The sequence below is a fragment of the Jaculus jaculus genome, chromosome 8 (genome assembly GCF_020740685.1).
Source record: "Jaculus jaculus isolate mJacJac1 chromosome 8, mJacJac1.mat.Y.cur, whole genome shotgun sequence".
Lineage (NCBI taxonomy): Eukaryota > Metazoa > Chordata > Mammalia > Rodentia > Dipodidae > Jaculus > Jaculus jaculus.
The window spans coordinates 70,326,157-70,351,955 of NC_059109.1; the positions used below are offsets into that span (position 1 = coordinate 70,326,157).

At 42.3% G+C, this 25,799-nt stretch overlaps 1 protein-coding gene and 1 pseudogene across 1 annotated transcript; both read left to right on the top strand.

Moving 5' to 3' along the window:
- Positions 1-475: 475 nt before the first annotated feature.
- On the top strand, positions 476-17,753 carry LOC101598343 (olfactory receptor 4N5). The gene is given in 6 exon segments (XM_045157013.1): positions 476-818; positions 10,980-11,200; positions 12,377-12,492; positions 16,848-17,054; positions 17,056-17,305; positions 17,307-17,753. Coding segments are annotated over 6 exon segments (1,584 nt in total).
- A 788-nt stretch (positions 17,754-18,541) lies between these two features.
- Positions 18,542-25,367, top strand: LOC101600696 (annotated as a pseudogene).
- The last annotated feature ends 432 nt before the right edge of the window (positions 25,368-25,799 follow it).

Genomic DNA, 25,799 nt, shown 5'->3' on the forward strand with positions numbered 1-25,799 from the left:
CCGCAGTATGATTAAATCACTGTCTTTACAAGTACAGCAATTTCAGGGAAAGCATATTCCAGGAAATACAGTCACTCCCAATCCTTCTGCTGTAAAAAAAACCTCCTGCTATTGAGGTAATGTCAAAACCTGAAGGTGAATTTCATCCTGTATCTTTGATTCGGCCTTCTGTCTCACCTCTGCAAGCAACTCTTGCAGGAGCAGCACAAAAAGGAGAAGATATGCAGGGATTTGATGTATATCCTGTTTTTGAGCAAAATGATAGTCAAGGGAATAAAGAAAGATCTCATAACCCTATACCTTTTGAGCAGTTGAAGGAATTAAAAGCAGCTTGTGAGCAATATGGCCCTACAGCTCCTTTCACACTTGCTCTTATAGACCCTATGGCATGTGAGGCGCTCCCTCCAGGGGACTGGAAAAAGTAGCAAAGGCATGTTTGTCAGGAGGAGACTATTTATTGTGGAAAACAGAATACATGGAAAACTGTCAGGCTATTGCTGAGGTGAATAAGGCTCAGGGGGTACCTATTACTTTTGATGTGCTGGCAGGAGAGGGACCATATCGGGAACTTGAGAATCAATTGAAGTTTAATGTAGGCGTTTATGCTCACGTTAATGCACAAGCTAAAAAGGCTTGGCATAAACTTCCATCCATTGGGAGGGGGACTGAAGATTTGTCAAAAATTAGGCAAGGACCTGATGAATTATATCAAAACGTTGTGGATGGATTATTACAGGCTGCTAACAGATTGGTTGGAGATTCTGAAGCAGGACTTGCACTTGTAAAATTATTAGCCTATGAGAATGCTAACTCTGCTTGTCAAGCGGCCTTGAGGCCATTTAGAAGAAAGGGGAACATAACTGATTATATTAGTCTATGTTCTGACATAGGACCATCCTATACACAAGGGCTAGCCTTGGTTGCTGCCCTTCAAGGGAAGTCAATCAAGGAGGTTCTTCTTCAAATTCACCTTGGAATTCTCCAATTTTTTTTTTTTTTTTTATAAAAAAGAAGTCTAGAAAATGGAAATTATTACAGGATCTTAGAAAGGTAAATGAAACAATGGAATTGATGGGAACTTTGCAACTGGGATTTCCTATGCCTTCTGCTATTCCTAAAGATACTTATAAAGTTATATTGGATTTAAAAGATTGTTTTTATACTGTTCCTCTTGCTCCTCAAGATTGTAAAAGATTTGCCTTTAGTGTGCTGTCAATCAATTTTTTTTTAATTTAATTTATTAGTTTTCTTTTCCGTAAATACAGACAGTTTGGTACCATTATTTAGGCTCATCTGTGATCTACCCCCTCCCATTAGACCCTCCTTGTTAATGAAAATGGGACAGGCATTGTGGAGGTAGCCCCCAGTTATTGGTATGATAAATGTCTCTGCAAATCATGACCCAACATGTAACTCTGACATTCTTTCCGCCCCCTCTTCCGCAAGATTTCCCTGAGCCATGTTGGGTTCATTTTTGGTCTGCTTCAATGCTGAGGTGTTGGGGGCCTCTGAGGCTTTGGCTCTCTGATTTGGTAGGAGTTGATTTTTCTCTGCGTTGATCTCCTTCCCCTTTGTGCTGGTATCCTGTTCACAGGAAAACATCACCCTTGCTTATTTCGCCAGTTGTCCTTAGTTTCAGTTGGGCCCCTTTTGAGGTATGTTGGGGCAGCTCTCTTCTTAGGAACTGCATCTATCTGGAAAAGAGAAGCAGATTCTCCAATGGAGAGTAAGTTAGCACCCGGAAAATTGAAATAACACTTACTTTTTTGATAGACAGTTTGATAGATGTAGGTCCTCTTATACCCCATGATTGATGGTAGCTTGATATTGTAGAGTGGGCTTGTGTTTGGGTATGGTTCTGACTTGTTTCCCAGCTCCAGCTAAGGGTCAAGTACAACTGAGTGGATCAGTTAGCCAAATCAAGAGCAATTGATTCCTCACCATGGCTGTGTACCACTATTGCACTTGTGTGGGCATCACATCCGGTTATTTGTTGCTAATTAGGTTAAACAATGTGTTGCTTAGACAGATCTTGGTCATTTCCCCCAGTTGCCTATGTAGTGCCTTCTGGCACTAGACACGCTGACTGTCTGGGGACTGACTCTCTCCTGGCTTCCAGCCATGTCATTCCATTTTACACGTCAGCTGCGTATGGAGTCTTCAGCAATAGGGTCTTACCACTGGCCTTTGGTGAGTCATCAAGTACTCTGACAGAAGTCTGTCATTGTTTTGGGAAACCTTCTAGGTTTCTCTGATCAAAAGCTCATTGTGGATGGTAGGCCCAAGCTGGAAGTGGGGTTTACAGGTCAGTGTCCACTATTAAATTGAGGAAAAAGATAACTAATATACAAGAGTTAGAGAGGAGAGAGATAGAGGGGAGAGGGGGAGAGGGAGGGAGGGAAGATGTAGGAGATTTAGGTCAGTCTTGATTCTACCCTCTCCAGTGTCTTGTGGTTCAGGTGTTTCCTGTAAGGGTCTAGTGAAGGTTCAGCCACTTGGTCTGTCTTTTAGGAAGTAGAATTTTATGGTACCATTGCCGTTTGGGTCCGGATTACTGTTTTCCACCCTTTGATTCCCTCCCCGCCCTCCCATCCATCTTATTGTCTAGTCCATGAGGTGCTTGCTGGGTATGTAAGGCATCTTGGGCAGATTCAGGTTAGGTGTTGCAGATGAGTGAGACTATGTGTCGATTTTTTTTCTGTGATTGGGTAAGTTAGCTGAGAATGATCTGTTCCAGGTTCAACCATTTTTCCTCAAATTTCTTTATGTCGTTTTTTCTTACTGCTGTATAGAATTCCATTGTGTAGATATACCACATCTTTGTTATCCATTCTTCTAATGATGGACATCTGGGTTGATTCCAGCTTTTAGCTATTACGAATTGAGCTGCTACAAACATGGTTGAGCAAATCTCTCTGGCTTTTGGTTTGAAGGTTTTAGGGTACATGCCCAGTAATGGTATAACTGGGTCTGTTGGTATTTCTATAGTCAGCTTTTTCAGGAGTCTCCATATTGCTTTCCAAAGTGGTTGTACCATCCTGCATTCCCACCAACAGTGAATGAGTGTCCCTGCTTCTCCACATCCTTGCCAGTATTTATTTTCATTTGACCTTTTGATGTTATCTATCCTTATTGGGGTAAGGTGGAATCTCATAGTTGTTTTAATTTGCATTTCTCTGTTGTTTAGGGATGATGAACATTTTCTTAGGTGTGTGTTTGCCATTTGTATCTCTTCCTCTGTGAATTGCCTGTTTAACTCTGTGCCCCATTTTGTGAGTGGGGTATTTGTCTTCTTATTGTTTAGACTTTTGAGTTCTTTGTAAATTCTAGAGATAAGGCCTCTATCAGTTGGATAACCTGCAAATATTTTCACCCATTCTGTGGGTATTCTATTGGCTTTGCTTATTATATGCTTGTCTGTAAAGAAACTCTTCAGCTTCATATGATCCCAATGGTTGAGTGACTGTTTAAGAACTTGAGCCACTGGGGTTTTATTCAGGAAGTCTTTTTCCATTCCTATATCATGGAAAGTACTTCCTAAATTTTCTTCCAGTAGTTTTCGAGTTTCTGGTCTTATGTTGAGGTCTTTGATCCATTTGGATTTGAGTGTAGTGCATGGTGAAATGTGTGGATCAAGTTTTAGTTTCCTGCATGTGGTTATCCAGTTTGTCCAGCACCATTTGTTGAAGATGCTATCTTTTTTCCAGTCTATATTGTTTGGGCCTTTGTCGAATATCAAGTAGCTATAGTTGCTTGGCCCCAAATCCTGGTCCTCAAGTCTATTCCATTGGTCTATACTCCTATTTTTATGCCAGTACCATGCTGTTTTTATTACTATGGCTTTGTAGTATAACTTTATATTAGGTATGGTGATGCCACCAGAGGTATTTCTTTTGCTGAGGATATGTTTGGATATGCGAGGCCTTCTGAATTTCCATATGAAATTTGAGATCATTTTTTCTATGTCCTGTAAAGAACACTGTAGGGATTTTAATTGGAATTGCGTTAAATCTATATATTGCCTTTGGTTGGATTGTCATCTTCACAATGTTAATTCTGCCTATCCAGGAGCATGGGAGGTCTTTCCATCATTTCAAGTCCTCCTCAATTTCTTTTTTGAGAGTTTTTATATTTTCGTTGTATATATCTTTTACTTCCTTGGTTAACATTATTCCAAGGTATTTTATTTTTTTTGTTGCTATTGAAAATGGGACTATGTCCTTTATTTCTTTTTCTGTGTCTTTGTCATTTGCATACAGAAATGCTTCCAATTTTTGTGCATTGATTTTGTATCCTGCTACTTTGCTATAGGAGTTAATCACCTTCAGGAGTTTTGGGATGGAGTCTCTCGGGTCTCTTACATATACAATCATGTCATCAGCGAATAGAGCTAACTTAACTTCTTCCTTTGCAAATTGTATCCCTTTTATGTCCTTCTCCTGCCTTATTGCTTGAGCTAGGACTTCCAGAACTATATTGAAAAGCAGAGGTGAGAGAGGACATCCCTGTCTTGTTCCTGATCTCAATGGGAATTCCTCCAGTCTCTCTCCATTAAGTATTATTTGGGCCTTTGGAGCTTTGTATATTGCCTTTATTATATTAAGATGTGAACTGGCCATGCCGATTCTCTCCAATGTTTTGATCATGAAGTGATGTTGTATCTTGTCAAAGGCCTTTTCTGCATCTATCGAAATGATCATGTGATTTTTATGTTTAAGCTTGTTTATGTGGTGTATTACATTGACAGATTTTCATATGTTGAACCACCCTTGTGTTCCTGGGATAAATCCCACCTGGTCAAGGTGGATAATGCTTTTGATGTGTTGTTGGATTCGGTTTGTGAGAATTTTGTTGAGGAACTTTGTGTCTATGTTCATTAGGGAAATAGGCCGATAGTTTTCTTTTCTTGTGGCATCTCTGCCTGGTTTTGGGATTAGGGTGATACTAGCTTCAAAGAAGGAGTTGGGTAGTTTTCCCTGTTCTTCAATTGTGTGGCACAGTTTTAGGAAGATTGGTTTGAGTTCTTCCATGAAGGTTTGATAAAATTCGGCTGGGAATCCATCTGGTCCTGGACTCTTCTTTTTTGGGAGGTTTTTTATTACTTTTTCAATCTCCATGAGCGTGATGGGTTCATTGAGGTGGTTGATCTGCTCTGAGTTTAGCTTTGGTAGATGAAATGCATCCAGGATTTACCCATCTCCTCCACATTTTCCAGTTTTGTGGAGTAGAGGTATTTGAAATAAGTCCTGATTATTCTGCCGATTTCACTGATGTCTGTTGTGATCTCTCCTTTTTCATTTTGAATTTTTTGTTAATTTGGAGTCTCTCCTTTTTTTGCTTGATCAAACTGGCCAGAGGTTTGTCAATCTTGTTTATTTTTTCAAAAAGAACCAGCACTTTGTTTTTTCAATTGCCTTAATTGTTTCCTTGGTTTCCAATTCATTAATTTCTGCTCTGATTTTAATTATTTCTTTCCTTCTGGAGCTCTTTGGGTTGGATTTTTCTTGTTTTTCCAATGCCTTTAGGTGGATGGTTAGGCTATTGATTTAGGATCTTTCTGTCTTTTTTATGAAGGCATTGAGTGCTATGAATTTTCCCCTGAGGACTGCCTTCATTGTGTCCCACAAGTTTTGATATGATGTGTTCTCATTGTCATTCAATTCCAGGAATTTTGCAATTTCATTTTTTATTTCATCCACTATCCATTTATTGTTTAAGAGTGTGCTATTCAGTTTCCAGTTGCCTTAGGGGCTCTTGTTGGTTTTTTTGTTGTTGATTTCTAGGAATATAGCATCATGATCTGATATCATGCAGGGAATTATGTCGATTTTCCTGAATATGTGGAGGCTATCTTTGTGACTCAGTATATGGTCTATTTTAGAGAATGTTCCATGGGCTGCTGAGAAGAATGTGTAGTCTGTGGATTTGGGATGGAAAGTTCTGTAGATGTCTGTTAGGTCTAAGTGCTCTGTGGTTTTGTTGAGCTCTCTTACTTCCCTGTTGAGCTTCTGTTTGGATGATCTGTCTATCACTGGTAATGGTGTGTTGAAGTCCCCAGCTATGATGGTGTTGGTGGTTATTTCTGTTTTATTGTCAATAGGTTTTGTTTTATGAACTGCGGTGCCCCTGTGTTTGGTGCATACAGATTTATGATTGTAATATCCTCTTGATGGATTGTTCCCTTTACAAGTAGAAAGTAGCCTTCTTTGTCTTTTTTGATTGTTTTTGGTTTGAAGTCAACTTTATCTGATATTAATATAGCTACACCTGCTTGTTTCTTATTCCCATTTGCTTGGAATATTGCTTTCCACCCTTTCACCCTGAGGAGGTTTCTGTCTTTAGTGGTAAGGTGGGTTTCTTGAAGGCAGCAGATTGAGGGGTCTAATTTTTTGATCCACCCTGTTAGCTTGTGTCTCTTGATAGGTGAATTAAGGCCATTAATGTTTAGGGTGATGACTGTGAGATTTGATTTGATCCCTGTCATGTTGTGGTGGTAGAGGTGTGTTGGCATTTCCATGGAATTTAATTTTTTTTTTCTATCTACTCTGGGTTTGGTTGCTGTGATCTTCTTCTTGTAGGCATTTGTGTTTGGTTATTTGTTTATTCTCTGTGGAGAATTTCCTGGAGTACTTTCTGTAGGTTTGGTTTTGTGTTCATATAATTGTAAAGCTGAGTTTTGTCATGGAAAGTTTTCCTTTCACCATCTATTATAAGGGAGACTTTTGCCGGGTAGAGTAGTTTGGGTTGGAAGCCATAGTTTCTTAGAGTTTGGAGAGTATCATTCCAGGCCCTTCTAGCTTTCAGGGTTTCCATTGAGAAGTCTGAAGTAATTCTGATGGGGTTTCCTTTGAAAGTGGTGTGCTGTTTTTCCCTAGCTGCTTTTAGGATTTTTTCCTTGGTGTCAATGTTTAGAGTCTTGGGGACTATATGTCTTGGGGAGTTTCTCCTTTGGTCTAGTCGGTTAGGAGTTCTGTTTGCTTCTTGAATCTTGATGGGCCTTTCTTTTAAGAGACAGGGGAAGTTTTCTTCAATTACTGTGTTAAATAAGTTCTCCATGCCTTTGGTCTGAAATTCTTCTCCTTCTGGTATTCCAATGCTTCTGATATTAGGACGATTAAGTGTATCCCACAATTCTCTCATGTTCTGTTCACAGGAACTTTTGAACTTACTGAAATTTTTGGGCTCTCAAACTGTTTCTTCCATCCTGTCTTCCGGATCAGAATTTCTATCTTCCACTTCGCTGACTCTATTCTTGAGAGCCTTTAGTGAGTTTTGGACTTGTTCAATTAAGTTTGCATTTTCTACTACTTTCCTATGTTTCACTTCCATCTCTTTGTCCAGCTCCCTTTTTGTCTCATTTTCTGATCTTCTTGATGATTCTTGGAAATCATCCTTGCATTTCTTTATGTTTTCATTTAGTGTGGCCAGCTGATTTTTAAGGTCCTCTTTTTTTTCATTCTCCCTCAACTCTCTTAGCTCTCTTTGAATTCCTTCCAGTGTCTTATCATATTGCTCTAGCTTAGTGATGGTAGCATCCATACGATTATCTATCCTTTGTAGCTTTCCTGTCAGTTCTAGCAGTAGTTTGGGCAGGGTTGCATTGTTCATTGCTTCCACTTGATGTTCTGATCCTAAACACTCTTCTATGTTTTGGTTAGTTGTGATCCTTGTTGGACTGCGTGATCTGTCTGGATTTTCTTCCATTTTATTTTTCGTGTTATTTCTTTTGCGCTGTGGTCTACCCATGTCAGTGTATGGGCAGGTAGGTGGGTGGAGCAGCCTGGGATCTAGCTTAATGCGAATCCAAGGCAGCCTGGGGCAGTTGTAAGCAGCCTGGATTTTTGCTCACTCTTGCTAAAGCTGCCTACCTATACCCTGACAGGGGCACCAAAGTTGCCTGAATTCTCACCCAGTAATGCACCTAAGCTGCCTGCCTTTCAGCTTGAAAGGGGACTGAGATAGCAAGCCCTGAAGGTGCCTAGATTCTGGCTGGGTACACTGGGGTCTGTAAACAGTCTGTGCTCTTCTGCCTCAGGGGTGTGGGGGATGGGTGGCGATGTACAGGTAGGGGATGGCACCTGCGCTGGCACTAGTGACTCAGTGTGGACTTATGTGGCTCTTGCTGTGGGACTGGGCCCGATGCACATGCAATTGTAGTGCAGAGGCAGATGATGTGGGTACAGAATCAGGACACAGCAGAAGCTGACCGGCGGTAAGTGATGTGAGCACAGCAACAAGGGATCTGGCAGCCACCTATTCACGGCAGGGGTGGCCCCCACAGGCCTGCGAACAGAGCACCATGTGGCTGGTCTACTCGCAGGATCAGAGAACAAGGGCGAGGTAGGAGGTCTCAGCTTCAGTGCAGCAGGCTGGCAGGCGTGACTGGTGGGTGCCCGATCAGAGCACAGCCATACGGGATGTGCGGAGGGTGCATGGGCGGTGGGCGGAAGGGGGCGTGGGGTGCGATGGTGTGTATGGAGCGAGTGGGGCACGCGGTGGGGGGGGTCGGGGTGCGCCGGGGCACTGGGCAATCACGGTGAGGTGTGCGGGAGGCAGCAGGGCTCAGTGTGCATGGGGTGGGGTGCCCTGGAGGGGCAGGGGCGTGGGGCACTCTGATCAGTCAGGGGGTGAGGGGCGTGCTGTTGGTGCGGGGGGTTGTGCATGCAGGGGGGGTGTGCGGGGCGCGGGGGGGGTGCGGGGCATGTGGGGGGTCACAGGGTGCGCAGGGGGGCACAGGAGAGCGTGCGGGAGGTGCGGGGGGCTAGGGGCGCAGGGCACGTGGGGGGTGCGCGGGGTGCATGGGGGGGTGTAGGGTGCGCGTGGGGGGAGGGGGCGCCGGGCACACGGGGTGCAGGCTGCCAAGGGATGCCGCGGGGTGCTCTGGACGCACGGGGGGCTTGCGGGGGGGTCTTGGGGGTTCCACGGGGCATGGAGGGGGGGCGAGGTACGCTGAGGCACGCCGGGGCGCAGGACGCATGGGGGTGGGGCACAGGGGCACGCCTGGACACACAGGGGCATGCTCATGATGCGGCACCCAGGCCGTGTGAGGCAGGGGGACAAGGGGCGTGCAATGTGGGGGCGCGGGGAGGGTGGCAGGGGGCGCTCCAGGGTGCAGATGCTCCGGGGCATGTGGGGGTGGGGGCGCAGGGTGGGCGTGGGGGGCGCAGGACACTGCGGGATGCCGCGGGGTGCTCTGGACTCGCGGTGGGGGAGTGGGCGGGTCGCAAGGGGGAGGGGGTCAAGGGGTCGCGGGTTGCGCAGGGGGCATGGAGCACTCTGAGATAAGATGGAGTGCATGATGCTGCGTGACGCTGCGGGATACCACGGGGCACTCTGGACGCGTGGTGGGGGTGGGGCACACGGGGGGCTCAAGGAGCACGGGGGTCGTGCGCAGGGGTCTCGGGGCATGCAGGGGGCGCGGGATGCTGCGGGGCGCTTGGAGCGCGCCTGCCGCGTGTGTGTAGGGAGCGTTGGGCGTGTGGGGGGAGGCGGGGGCGGGGCGCGCGGAGGGGGGGCTCGAGGCGCGTGGGGGTGGGGTGCGGGGGTCTCGTGGCGTGCGGGGGGTGGGGCGGGGGTGTCTCAAGGCGCGGGGGTCTGGGGCACACGGGGGGCGCAGGGGTGTGGGGCAGGCCTGGGTGCCTGGGCACAGGAAGCCTCGGTTCGCTCGGGCCACGCCTGCCGCATGTGGATAAGGAGCGTGGGGTGCGCTGAGGGGGAGGGGCGAGCTGGGGGGAGGGGCGGGGGGTGTGCGGGCGTGGGGCGTGGGGGTTGTGGGGCGCACAGGGCCGCCGGGGCACGTGGGGCTTGGTGCGCACGGGGCGCTGGGCCGCTGGGTGCCGGGCTGCGCCCGATGTGGCGATTCGCGGCAGGTGGGGTGGCGTGGCGTGGGTCGCGGGGGTGTGTGCTTCCCTCCTTTTCCCCAATCTGTGCCCTCCCTCTTCAAAAAGTTCTAATTTCCCTTAAATACTTGCCTTTTTTCCCCTTGTTGTTTGTAGTGCAGCTAGGTGGTTGCCATCTTGACCGGAAGTCCGATTTAGTTATTTATTTTGGCCCTGTGTTACAATTTTAAGGAGCCTATGAAAAGATATCATTGGAAAGTATTGCCCCAGGGTATGGCTAACAGCCCCACCTTGTGTCAAAAGTTTGTGGCTCAAGCTGTAACAAAGACTAGACAGGCCTATCCTCAGGTATATATTATTCATTATATGGATGATATTATCTTGGCGTTCAAACAAGAGGGATTATTATTAACAGCTTACTTGCATTTACAGGGAGCCTTAAAAGAGCAAGGATTAATTATAGCTCCAAATAAGGTTCAAACTGAGCCACCATATTCATATTTAGGACACAGATTATATCCAAAAACCATATTCCCACAAAAAATTCAATTCAGGAAGGATGGGTTACGAACCTTAAATGATTTTCAAAAGCTTTTGGGAGATATTAATTGGTTTAGACCTCATTTAAAAATTAGTACTGGGGAATTAAAGCCTCTCTTTAACATTTTAAAAGGAGATCCAAATCCAAAGTCTGTACGTCAGTTAACAGATGGGGGAAGTAAGGCATTAGCCTTAGTAAACAAGCTATTGGAAAACAATAAATTCAATATATAGATTATTCTCGGGAATGGGCTGCATATGTTCTGGCCACTGAACATACTCCAACTGCAGTTTTATGGCAAGAAGGACCTCTATTGTGGCTACATTTACCTGTTTCTTCTGCTAGAGTGTTGACTCCTTATTATGAAGCAGTAGCTTGTTTAATTCAAATGGCTCGAGTAAACTCTAGAAAATATTTTGGTAAGGAACCAGCTACTATAGGGGTTCCTTTTACAAAGCAACAAGTAGATTGGCTATTTCAAAATGTGGACTCTTGGGCTATTGCTTTTGCAAATTATCCTGGTATTATAGATAATCATTTCCCTAAAGACAAGTTGTTGCAATTTGCATATTTTCATTCCTTCATTTTTCCTTGCACAGTCAGGGCAGAGCCTATTGAAGATGCTTTAGTTGTGTTTACAGATGGATCCTCTAATGGCAAAGCAGCATATGTGGTTCAAGAACAGTCTTATTCATTTTTTACTCCCCCAGGGTCAGCTCAAGTAGTGGAACTTAGAGCTGTAGCTACAGTATTTAATGTTTTAGCTGAAACTCCATTTAATTTGTATACTGATAGTCAATATATTGCTAGAGCTTTACAGGTACTTGAAACTTTGTCTTGTATTAAAACTGCTAATACTCAAGTGCAAGATTTGTTTAGTCAAATAAAAGATGCATACATGCTCGCTCTCATCCTTGTTTTGTGGGTCACATATGAGCTCATTCAGGCCTTCCAGGTTCTTTAGCATTGGGAAATGATATGGCAGATAAAGCCACACAGATCATAGGTATATCTCAATTGGAATTAGCTCAAAGATCTCATAATGTACATCATCAAAATAGTCAAAGTTTAAGAAAGCAGTTTCAAATTGCTAGAGAAGCTGCTAGGCAAATTGTGAGACAATGTAATGCCTGTCCTGAATATCACTCAGTTCCTCAGTAGGGAATAAACCCTAGAAGATTAAAACCAAATCATCTGTGGCAGATGGATGTAACTCATATTTCTGAATTTGGAAAATTAAAATATGTTCATGTATCCATTGATACTTACTCAGGATTTCTAATGGCTACAGCACAGACTGGGGAAGCTACTAAACATGTCATAGCACATTGCATCGAATGTTGTGCTGTAGCAGGTGTGCCATTAATTATAAAGACAGATAATGGTACAGGTTACAGTAGTCAATCTTCTCAGCACTTTTGTACTCAGTTATCAATTGTTCATAAAACAAGCATACCTTATAACCCTCAGGGACAAAAAATTGTTGAACATGCTCATGGAGCTTTAAAAAATCAATTACAAAAAAATAAAAAGGGGGGAGTTATATCCTTGGTCTCCACAGAATGCTTTAAATCATGTACTCTTTATTTTAAATTTTTTTAAATTATTTATTTATTTGAGAGCGACAGACACAGAGAGAAAGACAGATGGAGAGAGAGAGAATGGGCACGCCAGGGCTTCCAGCCTCTGCAAATGAACTCCAGATGCGTGTGCCCCCTTGTGCATCTGACTAACGTGGGACCTGGGGAACTGAGCCTCGAACCGGGGTCCTTAGGCTTCACAGGCAAGCACTTAACCGCTAAGCCATCTCTCCAGCCCTATTTTAAATTTTTTTAATGTGGATGCATCTGGTCATTCTGCTGCAGACAGATTGTGGCATCCTAGAACATTGGACACTTATGCTCAGGTTAGATGGAAGGACCCCATTGATGGACAATGGCATGGCCCCGACCCAGTATTAATATGGGGAAGAAGGTATGTTTGTGTTTTCCCACAGGACACTGACAATGCCAGGTGGCTACCAGAGAGGTTGGTCCAGTTTGCAGGGACTGAACATCAGGAGAATGATGCCTGTGCTCCTGATGATGTGGATTCAACTCCTGATGATCCACAGTGAGCTGTATTGGGCTTATGTTCCTGACCCACCCATCTTACATCCAGCAACTTGGGAAGATAGAGAAACTATAGTTTTGGTATGAGGGACTGCTTACATCATGTGTAACATCTCTGGAACTAAAAGTCATATTAAGGACTGGTCAGGAAATCCTGGAGCAGAAGGGTATGGTAAATGGAACAATGACTGGACTGGTGGACTCTCTGCTGGACTTTGGTGGTCTGATGAGGGCTTCCAACAGACCTACTTATGGAAAGTTGCTGTGGCCATGGGAGGAGTGAGCGTCACCTCCCCCAGGAGTGACAGTTCTTCCCTCCCAAAGGGAAGAGTCATGGCTTGTGTTACTCCACCCTATGCTATGTTAATGGGAAACAGAAATATTACATGGGCTGAGGAAATGTTCAATGTTACATGTAACAATTGTACTTTGTCTAATTGTGTTTCAGAACTGTCCACTGATATAGAGTTATGATTTTTAAGCAACCAGCATTTGTCATGATTCCTGTTAATGTAACTAGACCTTGGTATTCTGACAAGGCAATACAGGTGTTACAGGAAGTAAAGAATACTTTAAGTAGACCAAAAAGAATGATAGGATTAGTAATTGCAGGCATCCTAGCTTTTATTACATTGTTAGCTACTGCTACTACTGCAGCTGTTGCTTTGTCACAAGAAGTTCAAACTGCACATTTTGTTAATGATTTATCCAAAAATGTTTCTATTTCTCTGGGAACTCAAGTAGATATAGATAGAAAACTGGAAGAAAAAATAGATGCTCTGTATGACGAGGTTACATATTTGGGTGAGGAGATACTAGTATTGAAAGTTAGAACTCATTTGGAGTGTCATGTAGATTTTCAATGGATCTGTGTTACTTCTAAAAAATATAATGACCATCAACAGTGTGGGGAAAAGATAAAAATGCATCTAAGAGGTATTTGGCATAATGATAATATTTCCTTGAATCTGATTCAGTTACATTCAGAGATTTTGTCTTTGCAAAATAATCATCTTACTTTTGATGCAGCTAAAGTGGCTGGTGACTTAATATCTGCTTTTAAGTCTGCCTTGCCTGGATGGAATTCTCTCACTTCTTGGATAGGAAGCTTTGCTGCTACAGGTGTTTGTCTTTTGCTTATTCTGTGTCTGCTGCCCATACTCATTAAATGCCTTTTGAGATCCATTATGGATATCCGTGCAGAAATACATAGGATACAGCTACAGACCCGACCTCAGTTTCCTGAGACGTTATCTTAAAGCCCCTGCAGAGGCTGGTAATCAAAGACGGGTAAGATTCTCTCGAGTTAGGTCAACCTAAGACAGGGCATGAATCATGGAATTCATGTACCAATGACAGGTAAGGCCGAAATATCATAGAGGACAACCGAAGACAGACACAGTCTTTCTGCACCAAGGCCCAGTATGTTCATAAAAATAATAAATAAAAAAGGGGGAATTGTCGGGAGCTATTTTGGCTGGACTTGTATCCATAGCTCTGGGCTTCTGGCAGCAAGACATTAGCAAAACTATAGCAGCCTTCCTATAAGCAAGATTATGTATATTCAGCCATTTGGCTGGTCTTTTGTACTGAGAAGTGATTGAAATGCACAAACTCTGTAACAGGAAGGTTTTTTGATAGGCACTTGTAAAGCTCATAAAATCTTTGTCCATGGAAAAACTGTTTGTAAAAAGATATAAAAAGGAATGCTGTGAAATAAACCATGTCTTCAGTCCTGGCTTGAGGCCTTGCTTCAGCCCTGGACTGGAGTCCATGCTTTCACTCTTTCTTCTGTCTTTCCTTAATCCTCACTCCACATCAGGCTCGAACCATTTCAGCTGGCAGGCTCTGGCAGAGGAGGAACAGCAAATGTGTTCCTTCCCTTTCATAGAATAATTACATCATTTCAAGGACTAGATGACTTCTGTAAAATACTTTTGGGACTGAATTGCAGATATCACATGATATTTAGCAAGGTAAAATAAATTTCCAACCAGCATTCTGCCTTAGAATAAGAGACAAGAACCATCATTTGTTTCAAGATGAGTCAGAAGAAGGAAAAATACATGAGAGAATAATAGAAAAGAAAAAAGGCTCAGCACTGAAAAGTAAGATAAAACTTCCCATCTGTAGGAAGTCTATCAGAAGGTCATCTGGTGAGCACCCACTGTGCTCACTCTTCTTTTGGCTGTATGCAGAAGGATTGAACTAGCTAGCAGATAAATGTAAAGAACAAAGTGAGAAACAATGACTAAAAAATATGAAAATTGAAAGATAAAATCAAAAATAAGAGTCAGGCATGGTGGTGCATGCCTTTAATCCCAGCACTCAGGAGACAGAGGTAGGAGGATCTCCATTAGTTCAAGGACACCCTGAGACTTCATAGTGAAATCCAGGTCAGCCTGGGCTAAAGTGAGACCCTTCCTCAAAAAAAAAAATTAAAAATTAAAAATAAGATAGAAACAGAAGGTCACTAAGAATTGGGGAGATAAATTGCAAGAAAAGAATAAAGATAAAGAAACAATGAATATAAATAAAAGCATACCTAGAAGAGAAAAGTGAAAGAAGGAAGCTAAGGAAGAGGCAAATAAGGAATGAGACTGTGAGCTTCCAGAACAGACAACCACCCCAGATCCCTCATGTCAGGAGCTGGTCAGATGATAACTCCCTGGAATCTATGTTTCCACTGTACTCTACAGATGCCCATGTGACTGAACTCTGAAAGTCAAAGACACAACATGTGCTACTTGCTCATATTTTGTATCAGATGTGTTTATGATCATGTGAAACAAGGAAAGCAAAAAGACTGTCAAAAGCTTTCAGGCTTTCATTGTAACTACACTAACAATATTTTTCTTGGCTCATGAGATAGAATAAATCAGTTGTTCTCTTGCAAACCAGGAATGAATTCTGTGAAAAAATGTTAAATATTTGATCTCAATCTCAGTGACCAGCAAAATTTGAGAATAACTGAAACAAAGTCAGAAATGAGAAGGGGATAAGAAATCAAATTGATCAAAGACACTGAATACAATGAGTTATTGCCAGGTGACAAGGGAAATTGATTGACAGCAGAAAATAACAGCAAATATAAAGATAGTAACTCATCAGCCCCTTTGTCTTAGTGCTGTGAACCCAGAGAGACATGATATAATTGACTGTAGTCATCACTGTATGCATATAGTATAAAAATAGGAGGGGAGTTTTGGACTTCTTTTCCCAAGCAGGTATTTGCACACAGAGTGTGGTATCATTGTGGACATCAAGACATGTGTAAGTGGATAAAAGAGAAAGAAGTTTCTAAACCAGTTCAAAGAGCTTCAAAATAAAAATTTCCTTTGTTCAACTTGTTTACATTGACTGCATGTATCATGGTATATATGTCAGTGGACATTGGTATGTTCTATATGTGTCAACCCTCCTACCTCTTCCTCCCAAGTGCCGGGATTAAAGGCATGCACCACACCCAGCTATGTTCCATGATTTTCTGTAGTCAAATGGGCCAACATGCACACTCTGCTGGACAAAAAGTATTCATACTAACCCTTAATTTTGTATTTCTCCAACATGGTTTTAACCTTTATTAGCAAAGTTATAGCCCCAGGGAAGGATATCATTTTGGTAGCATTATGAGATTTGGAAGGAAGTAGATTCCAGATGTATGGAAAGCAAATGATCCTGGAAAAGTTTTGGCAGGAATGTAAGAATAAGTGTAGATATAGGATTGGGATCCAGCCAGGGATGTAACTGGAGAAATTCTTCTGTAAATAAGTTGTAAAGCATAGGTTTTACCTGAGGACCTGAGGATGTGTTTGAAGTGATAATGTACATGGGTTGCATTCACAAATTCAGGAAGAAAACAGGAAAGAAATAAACAGGAAAGAAGGATTCTATAGGAACTGAAGGCACAAAGCATTCACAAAAGTACCGTGTTCTATAAAGATACAGACTGGGGACCAATACAGCAAATATTCTAAAAACAAACAAATATTAAGTAACACTGAACCACCACTAACAGCAAAAGTAAACCTACAATAAGAACAACCAAGTTAAGAGTTAAATTTTGTTTTAATTGAGAAATTTTTAATACATCCTAAGCAAAGAAGCTTACAGGCTGGCAGAATCACAGTTAAGTAAACACACATGGAGAGATTAATTAAAGTGTTTCTAGAAGGACAGTAAGGAATTAGGACAGGCATATAAGGATTAACTATGTACATTGTGGATATAGGTTGTTCTTAAGGCAAGGAACATGGACTATGGCAAATACTGTTTTCATATGGAATTGAGCTGAGACAGAAGGAAAAAGGGTTTAAAACATGCTTGCTGAATTCTGCAGACTGAGAAGTGATGGAGACAAAAAAACAGCTCAGTGGTGACAGAATTCATTCTCCTTGGACTGACCCAGTCTCAAGAAGTACAGCTCCAGTCCTTTGTGCTCATTTCATTATTCTACTTCATAATCCTGCCTGGAAATTTTCTTATCATCCTCACCATAAGATCAGACCCTAAACTCACAACCCCACTCTACTTCTTCCTGAGCAACTTGGCCTTCCTGGATGCATCCCAGGATGCTGGTGGACTTCCTCTCTGAGAAGAAGGTAATCTCCTACACAGGCTGCATCACTCAGCTATTTTTCTTGCACTTTGTTGGAGCAGGAGAAATGTTTCTTCTTGTTGTGATGGCCCTTGACCGCTACATCGCCATCTATCATCCTTTACAGTACTCAACTTTCATGAACCACAGAGTCTGCTATGCATTAGTGATGGCTCAGTGGCTGGGAGGATTTACCCATTCAATTATACAAGTGGCCCTTATCCATTATCCTGAAATTGCTGTTCTGTGGTCCAAACCTGCTGGACAACTTCTGTGATGTCCCACAGGTCATCAAGCTGGCCTGCACTGACACCTTTGCAGTGGAGCTCCTGATGGTCTTCAACAGTGGCCTGCTCACTCCTGTGTGCTTCCTGGGGCTTCTATCCTCCTATGCTGTAGTTCTGTACTGAATAAAGGGACACTCCTCTGAAAGGAACAACAAGGCTATCTCCACGTGTACCACCCACATTATCATTGTGTTTCTTATGTTTGCACCTGCCATTTTTATCTATACTCGCCCCTTCCAAGTCCTCCCAGCTGACAAAGTTATATCTCTCTTCCACACAGTCATTTTTCCTTTGTTGAATCTTGTGATTTATACACTTCAAAACCATGAAGTGACAGCTTCCATGAGGAAGTTGTTCAATCACTGTGTGATTTGCTGAATGGAATAAGAGAATGAGTAAAGCAATAAATGGAGAAAACCAACTTTAAATGTATTTCATCATGTATTCACCATGCACATGAGGTTTGGGTTTAAGTAGAAGAGTAGAGCTCTACATAGCTAAAAGTCCTGGTCAAAGTATCTTCCTGCCAAGCATTATCTAGATTCCAAGTTCTTTTCTGGAGAGATAAGTTTCTCCTCTGACTGCAAACAGGTGTTGACCTTTTCTTTCTCATGGTATGAGATTGCTGGGGAAATACCATTTTCTTGATTTTCATTGTTTAATATTTATTTCTTTAAAAGACCGAAAGACAGTGACAGAGAGAAATGAGTATGGGCATGCCAGGGCCTCAAGCCATAGCAAATGAACCCCAGATGTCTGTGCCACGGCCATGATGCACAATTTTCTTAATGTGTTCTTTAATTCTGTTTACAAGTATTTGCTGACATACCAAACTGTCTTCTATGTATGTTTATACCTATAGTAATACTAGTGTTACAATCAGCTTAGTCAGAAAATCTGGACATTTGAAATGGCCTGCACTTAATGCACAGTCTCAGGACTAATGAAAGTGCTAAAAATAGCCATCATGGGGGTGCTGCACATGTTTAATCCCAGTACTAGGGAGGCTGTGGTAGGAGGATCACCATGGGCTCAAGATCACCCTGAGACTACAGAGTGAATTTCAGGTCAGCCTGAGCTAGAGTGAAATACTAAAATAATAATAATAATAATAAAAGAAATAAAGAAAAAAGAAAGTGCTAAAAATAAGCAATTGTTGAGTAATCATGTCCTTCACCCCAGTTCAGGTAACATCAAGGAAGTGAGGGCAGAAAGAACTAAGAGCTGGAAGATGGGGAGGAAGGCTGTTGAACCCTCTTTTCAGGTTATGATATGGCCATTATACTCATGAACTTACAGTATAAGAGCCCTCACATAGCACCTAAGCAGCTAACTGGTCTCCTCGAGATTACATCAAAGAGAACCATCTTCACAAGTGACCATAGATGAGATAGAATCTCATCCTGAAAGTGCATCTGTTTTAATCTCTAATCCTACATATATGTTCCATCCTGGTTTTCTTTGTGTCTGTATAATGCTCAGATGGATTTTAGTTTTTTCTGCATTTTCCACCATCTAGTCTACTATTGTGATATCTCTACTACTCTTCCCACCCACAACTCATATACATCACTGTTGCAGTCCGGTTCGCATTGCTGGTAGAAATCACCCAACCAAGAGCAGATTCTGGGAAAAAGAGATTTATTTTGGCTTACAGGCTCAAGGGGAAGCTCCATGATGGCAGGGAAAAACAATGGCATGAGCAGAGGGTGGACATCACCCCCTGGCCAACGTAAGGTGGACCACAGCAACAGGAGGGTGTGCCAAACACTGGCATGGGGAAACTGGCTATAAAGCCCATAAGCCCGCCCCCAACAATACACTCCCTCCCGGAGGCATTAATTCCCAAATATCCATCAGCTGGGGAGCTAGCATTCAGAACACCTAAGTTTATGGGGGACACCTGAATCAAACCACCACAATCACCTACCTCTATTTTAGCTTCCTTTCCACATTTGTTTCTCCCTTTCCTCTCTTTCTCTAACTACAACCTAGACTCAACAATCTCTAAAATTTGTGGACCCTAACAATACCCCAACTTTCCTCTCCCAGTTACTGCTGCCTCTTCCATCTTTTCAAACACTAGTCACCATACTAACGTACCCAGAATTTCTCTCATTTTAAGTAACAAATATCCTACCATACTCCATAATAAGCTTGTCATTTTCCACCAACAGTTACTAAAGTTAAAGGCATCATTTTGTTAATGCACTACTATGATATTCATATAGCAGTCCTATCCATCAGCTTTGCTCACTCCTGATGTTAGTATTCTACTATGGGAGTACCATAAAGGTCTATCAGGAACCTTACATTCCTAGACTAAGGATATAACTTTTGAATACAGCTGAAAAAGAAACAGAAAGTTCAATCAATGAAATAACTCAAAACAGAAGAATCCCATCACAGTGATATAAAAAACAAATAATGTATCCTACAAAAATAGCCTCCAGTGACAAGTGAATTAAATGAAATTCCAGGCAGAGAATTGAAAAGAATTCCTATAAGGATGCTCACAAAAAAAAGCAAAGAAAAAAAAAACACACAAAGGAATCAGATGAAAACAACTCTTGAAGAAATCCTAAGAGAACATAAGAACCAGCTAAATGAGGGGACTTCTGCATAAGATGGCAGCATACTAGCCACACCAAAGGCACCTAGGGAGGGAAATACCATGGCAGAGAAGAAGGAGAGACCAAGATCTTCCAGAAAGGAAGCATCTGTCCAGAATCCCACCAAAGAGCCAGTGACCCAATCTGTGTGCCCACCTGCCTGCCTGGCTGGTGACAGAGGGCTACAGGAACAGACTCAGGGTGAAGGGAATTTCCACTTACATCAGCCTCCTCAAAAAGTCAAGAATCCTGAAGTAGTTCTACTCATTGGTAAAGAAAAATGAAATTATGAAATAAATTTGCAGGAAAAATGGGTGGATCTGAAAAGGATTATACTTAGTGAGGTAACCTAGGACCAGAAAGTCAAACATTGCATGTAACAATAGGAGGAAAAGATGATGTAATCAATATAAAAGAAAGACTGATTGAGAGGAAGAGGGAATATGATGGAGAATGGAGTTGTAAAGAGAAAGTGGGGGAAGGTAATTACCAAAGTTTATTCTCTATAATTATGGAAGCTGTCAATAAAGAAAATAAATTAATTTAAATATAAATAAATAAATCCTGCCCAAAAACGACACCAGGGATCAGATGAGTAGCTGCTGAAGGAGAATACAAACATAACCAGCTGAGCAGCTCCAGTATGAAGTCCAGGCATCTGCATAGCCTCCCATTCCCTAACTGTCAGGGCCAAAAACCTCCAGAGAACTCATTTTCTCCTAGCTGCCTGGCGCTGAGAGAGATCAAGTTGGGCACTCAGCAGTGGTGACATTAGAAACTATTCCAAAAAGGTAACAGGGCCTACATATACAAAACCATATGCTTAGGCCTATACTGGAAGTACTAATCTCTCTTTCCATGTCAGGAAAGGTTATGTATTACATTTGAATGAAATATTCTTGGTTAGCTTTACCATTCTCAAATAGTATGTATTTTCGTTGTTGACTATTGTTGCCTTTGACATTCCCTGACTTACAGGGCCTTTGTCTATTTCTTCTGTCATTATTGGGGGTAGGGTCTGACCATCCTCAGGCTGACTTGGAACCCATTTAAGACCAGAAATCTCAACCTCTTAGTTAACAGAATTAAGGGTGTGGGGTAACACACACCCTTAGGGATTTTGGCTTTATTAGATTATTTGCTTATTTTAATAACCATGCTTGTATAAATACTCTGGGAAAGTTTTGATTGAATGTGTATATTGCTCAGTTGAATTTTAGAATTTGCCAGTAATTTGCTCTACCCAGTCTAATACAATGCTTGAGTACAGACAAACTCAATGCCTACAGGTACTTCTGATGTTTCTCTTAAAGTATAAGAGCTACACCTGCAGATCTTCCTGTTCTCCAGCTATTCAAGTTTCCTGGACCTGGTACATTCCCCTGAAGCTGACTTGAGTATGGCTGGACCCTGCAACATTTCTGCAGAATCAGGTCCTTTGCTCTGCCTTCCTGATTGAACTGCCCCTGGGTACCCAATTCCCAGATAGCCTGCTCCAGAGGGTATACATATGGATTCCCTCTTCCTGGTTGGTTCCCCTGCTGCTGGCTTGGGGCTGCCTGGATCCACTGCTTGCTCTGCCTTCCCGAATGAATGGTCCCTCCATCCCAAACTCCTGGATCCCCCACTCAGGAGGCTGTGCACACAAAGTGAGTAAGCCAGAGATCCTGGTTGGTTCCTCACCTCCTACTTCATGGTCCCAGTACCCCTGCTGATGCCTTGGGGAGGCCTAGGCCCTGTTATTGGGTTGTGGAAGCAGGCCTTTTGTTCTTTATTTGACCCCTGGGTACCGAAATCTCTAGTCCCTTGAGTAAGAGGGTACACAGGCCACTGAAGGACCTGGCCTCTTGCCCCTGGCTCTCCATCTATCTGATTGCTGGTTCCCCAACCCCTGATCCCTGTGTACTAAAGTATATGCAAGTGGAGTAAGTTGGCCAGAGTTTCCAGTTCCCCAGGTGCCTTTGATGTACCTGCAATCTCTGCAGTCTGTGCACCTATGATTATAACTCCATCATACTCCAGCATAACAATATGGTTCACATTTAAAACAGAATGCCCTTTGATGATCCTACAAGGATAAATACTTGCTTCCTCTCCAATAGAATAAAACATTTCCCCAAGTTGGGTAGGCCACAGTGCAAAAAAGCCAACAAAAGTCAGAAAACAGAGATCTCCATGAAGGATGCCTAGTCCCACAAGGTAAGCCTCAATGAAATCATGGAGCAGTAAACAGAAATTCAATCCCAAAATGAAAACACAACAACCAGTGAGATCAAAAGAATTGCTGAACTGGAAGCAAACTTTCAAAAAACCAATAACTGTATAAATGAAATTGAGCAAAATAACCTCAGAGAACTCAGCTTTTTACAACAGGCTTAACTTGATTGAAAAAAAAGCTTAGAAGCCTCAAAAGAGATGTAAATGAATTGAACATTAGTCAACAAAGGGAAGTTCTCAATAACCAATTGATTAAGCTTAATGAAGACTTGATCAAATGCAAGAATGAATTCTAGAAAGCAGCAAGAAAAGCAGAACTAAAGCTGAAATAGTACCTCAAAAAAGAGATGGCCATGGTGCAAAATAACACAACAGAAAACAAAAACCAAATAGAGCTTATAAAAACTCAAGAACCCTTCACTAACAGAGCTACTCATGTGGAAGACATGACCTGGAAAACAAGACAGATGAAATTTATTGAGAGGCCAAATACTTTGCTAAGTTCAAAAAAATCAAGTGAACATAATATGAAGGAACTGTGGAACACCCTAAAACAAACAAACATCCAAATCATGGGTATACCAGAAGCAGAGGAAATCCAGGCAAGAGGCATAGAGAACATAGTCAACAAAATTATTGAAGAAAAATTTCCCAATCTCGTAAAAGAGAGGCCCGTTCATATACAAGAAGCCCACAGAACACCAAACAAACAGGACCAAAGAAGAAACTCTCCAAGGCACATCATTGTTAAAACTCTTAAAAAACAAAAGTAAAGAGAGAGTACTAAAAGCAGCAAGAGAGAAATAGCTCACTACATATAAAGGCAATCCTGTCAGAATTACTTTAGATTTCCCAGTGGAAACCCTGAAAGCCAGAAGGGCCTGGAATGGAACATTTTAATGTCTAAAACACTATGGCTTCCAACCCAAGCTACTACAGCCAGAAAAAGTACCCTTCATAATAGACGATGAAAGGAAAACTTTCCATTCAAAAAAGTGAACTCAATGATTATATAAACACAAGGCCAAACCAACAGAGAATACCTCAGGGAATACTTCACAGAGAAGAGTCAAACGACCAATCTCAAGAACCAACACAAAGAAGGTCACAATAACCAAAACTAGACCAGGCTCAAAGAGTTACAAAACACAAGAAAGCACCAAACTGCATAAAACACCTCATCATGGCAGGGATTAAATAAAAACTCACAGTTATAACCTTAAATGTTAATGGCCTTAACTCACCCATCAAGTTAACAGGGTGGTTCAAACAAAATGGACCCTCCTATCTGATGTCTTCAAGAAACCCACCTCACCACTAAAGACAGACAATTCCTCAGGGTGAATGGATGGGGAATGATATTACAAGCAAATAGAAATAAAAAACAAGCAGGTGTTGCTATATTAATATCTGATAAAAATAGACTTCAAACCAAAAGTAATTAAAAAGGACAAAGAAGTCCACTCCTTACTCATCAACATGAGGACATCACATCATAAATCTATATGTGCCAAACACAGGTGCACCACAGTTTATAAAACAAAAACTACTTTACAACAAAACAAATAAACACAAACACCATCATAGTCTGAGACCTCAATACTCCACTATCATCAATAGCCAGATCATCCAAACAAAAAGTCAACAGGGAAGCCTGGCAAGGTGGTGCATGTCTTTAATGAAGCTTTTAAATAAACACCCATGCTAGTTGCTGTGCTCACATATGTGGGGTATGGTGTACTCACCCTCTTTGGATATCATCAAGATTTCTTGAGGCACTGGAGAATTGAAAGTGCCACCATGCAATACAGGGAGAACAAAAGGACTTTGTATCCTTGTATCAGGATTTTGGAAACTTCCATACAAGGAACCTGTATATGAGGATAAGAGACAACTGAATCGGACCAATCTGTAGTGTACCTGGAGCCAGGGTGGATATCATAGCTAGACAGACTCATGACTACAACCGTTCATTCAAGTACACAGGGAATATAATTAAAGATGTAATAAATATGGGTTTCTATATGTTGGATTTGCATTGAACACTGGATCATGTCAGGAAGCAGCTGCCAAATTTCTAGAGAAGTATGGAGCTTGAGAGCATAGCACTTGGCAGGAGATTGGAAACCTAGACAAACATGGAAAACTATAGACACTTATAGCAAAGTACTTGGGAGGAGAAGCTGCTATGGCATCTGGAATGGGATTTGTTACAAATTCAATGAACATTGCTGCTCTTGTTGGAAAGGTTCCTTGATTTTGAGTGATAAACTGAACCATGCATCACTGGTTCTAGAAGCCAGGCTCTCAGGAGCAACCATTCAAATTTTCAAACGCAACAATATGCAAAGCCTAGAGAAGCTTTTGAAAGATGCCATTGTTTATGGTCAGCCTCACAAAAGAAGGGCCTGGTAGAAAATCCTAATCCTTGTGGAAGGCATATGTAGCATGGAAGGGTCTATTGTTCACCTTTCTGAAGTGATTGCCTTCAATACACTGTACTTGTACCTGGATGAGGTGCACAGTATTGGAACTCTTGGCCCCTCTGGTTGTGGCATGGTAGACTACTTTGGCCTGAATCCTGAGGATGTAGACATTATGATGGGAACCTTCGCAAAAAAGCTTTGGTGCTCTGGAGGATACATTGGAGGAATGAAGGAGCTGATAGACTATCTGCACACACATTCTCACAGTGCTGTGCATGCCACATTCCTTTCTCCACCTGTGGTGAAACAAATCATCACTTCTATGAAGTGCATCATGGGACAGGATAGCACCAGCCTTAGCAAAGAGTGTGGGCAGCAGTTAGTTGAGAACACCGGGTGTTTCAGGAGATTCCTGAAGGAGATGGGGTTCATCATCTATGGAAATGAAGATTCTCTGGTGGTACCTTTGATGCTATACATGCCAGCCAAAATTGGCACCTTTGGACAAGAGAGACTGAAGCCAAATGTTGGTGCAATTGTGGTGGGATTTCCTGCTATCCCCAATTATTGAGTCCAAAGCCAGGTTTTGCCTGCCAGCTGCTGATACCAAAGAAATACTTGATACAGCTTTAAAGGATGAAGATTAAGTTGGGGACCTGCTGCAGATGAAATAGTCTGGTCATCAGTTGGTGCCTTTACAGGAAAATGAAACCACATATGAGGAGATGGAAGACTGACCCTCTCTGGTGCTCCCTAGAGCAAGGAACTCTCTACCAAGGACAGTGTGTGCCTTTTTGAGCCACTTACAGGAACCATATTTCAGTAACCACCTCATGTGAAAGACATTTCCTCAGTTACTGAAGGGGGTCACATACGCTCCAAATTTGTAAATAGTAAAGAAAATGTTTCATATTCTTGCCTTTGCTAGGTCTTCCCTTTTAAAAAAAGAGATGACCACTTTGCCCATTAAAAGATATGTTTTATTTTTTCTACTTGTGAAATCACACTGACGCTCAACTGTTTGGCGAACCACACAGACATTTTCCACTCCAGTCACTTCTCAGGCTTGGGTCCCTCAAGAACTGCTGCTGGACCTGGCCTTCCATCCTCATGACACACTGACCCTCTCCTTAGGGATCAAGTGCCTTCTCTGTCCTTCCCACCTAGGT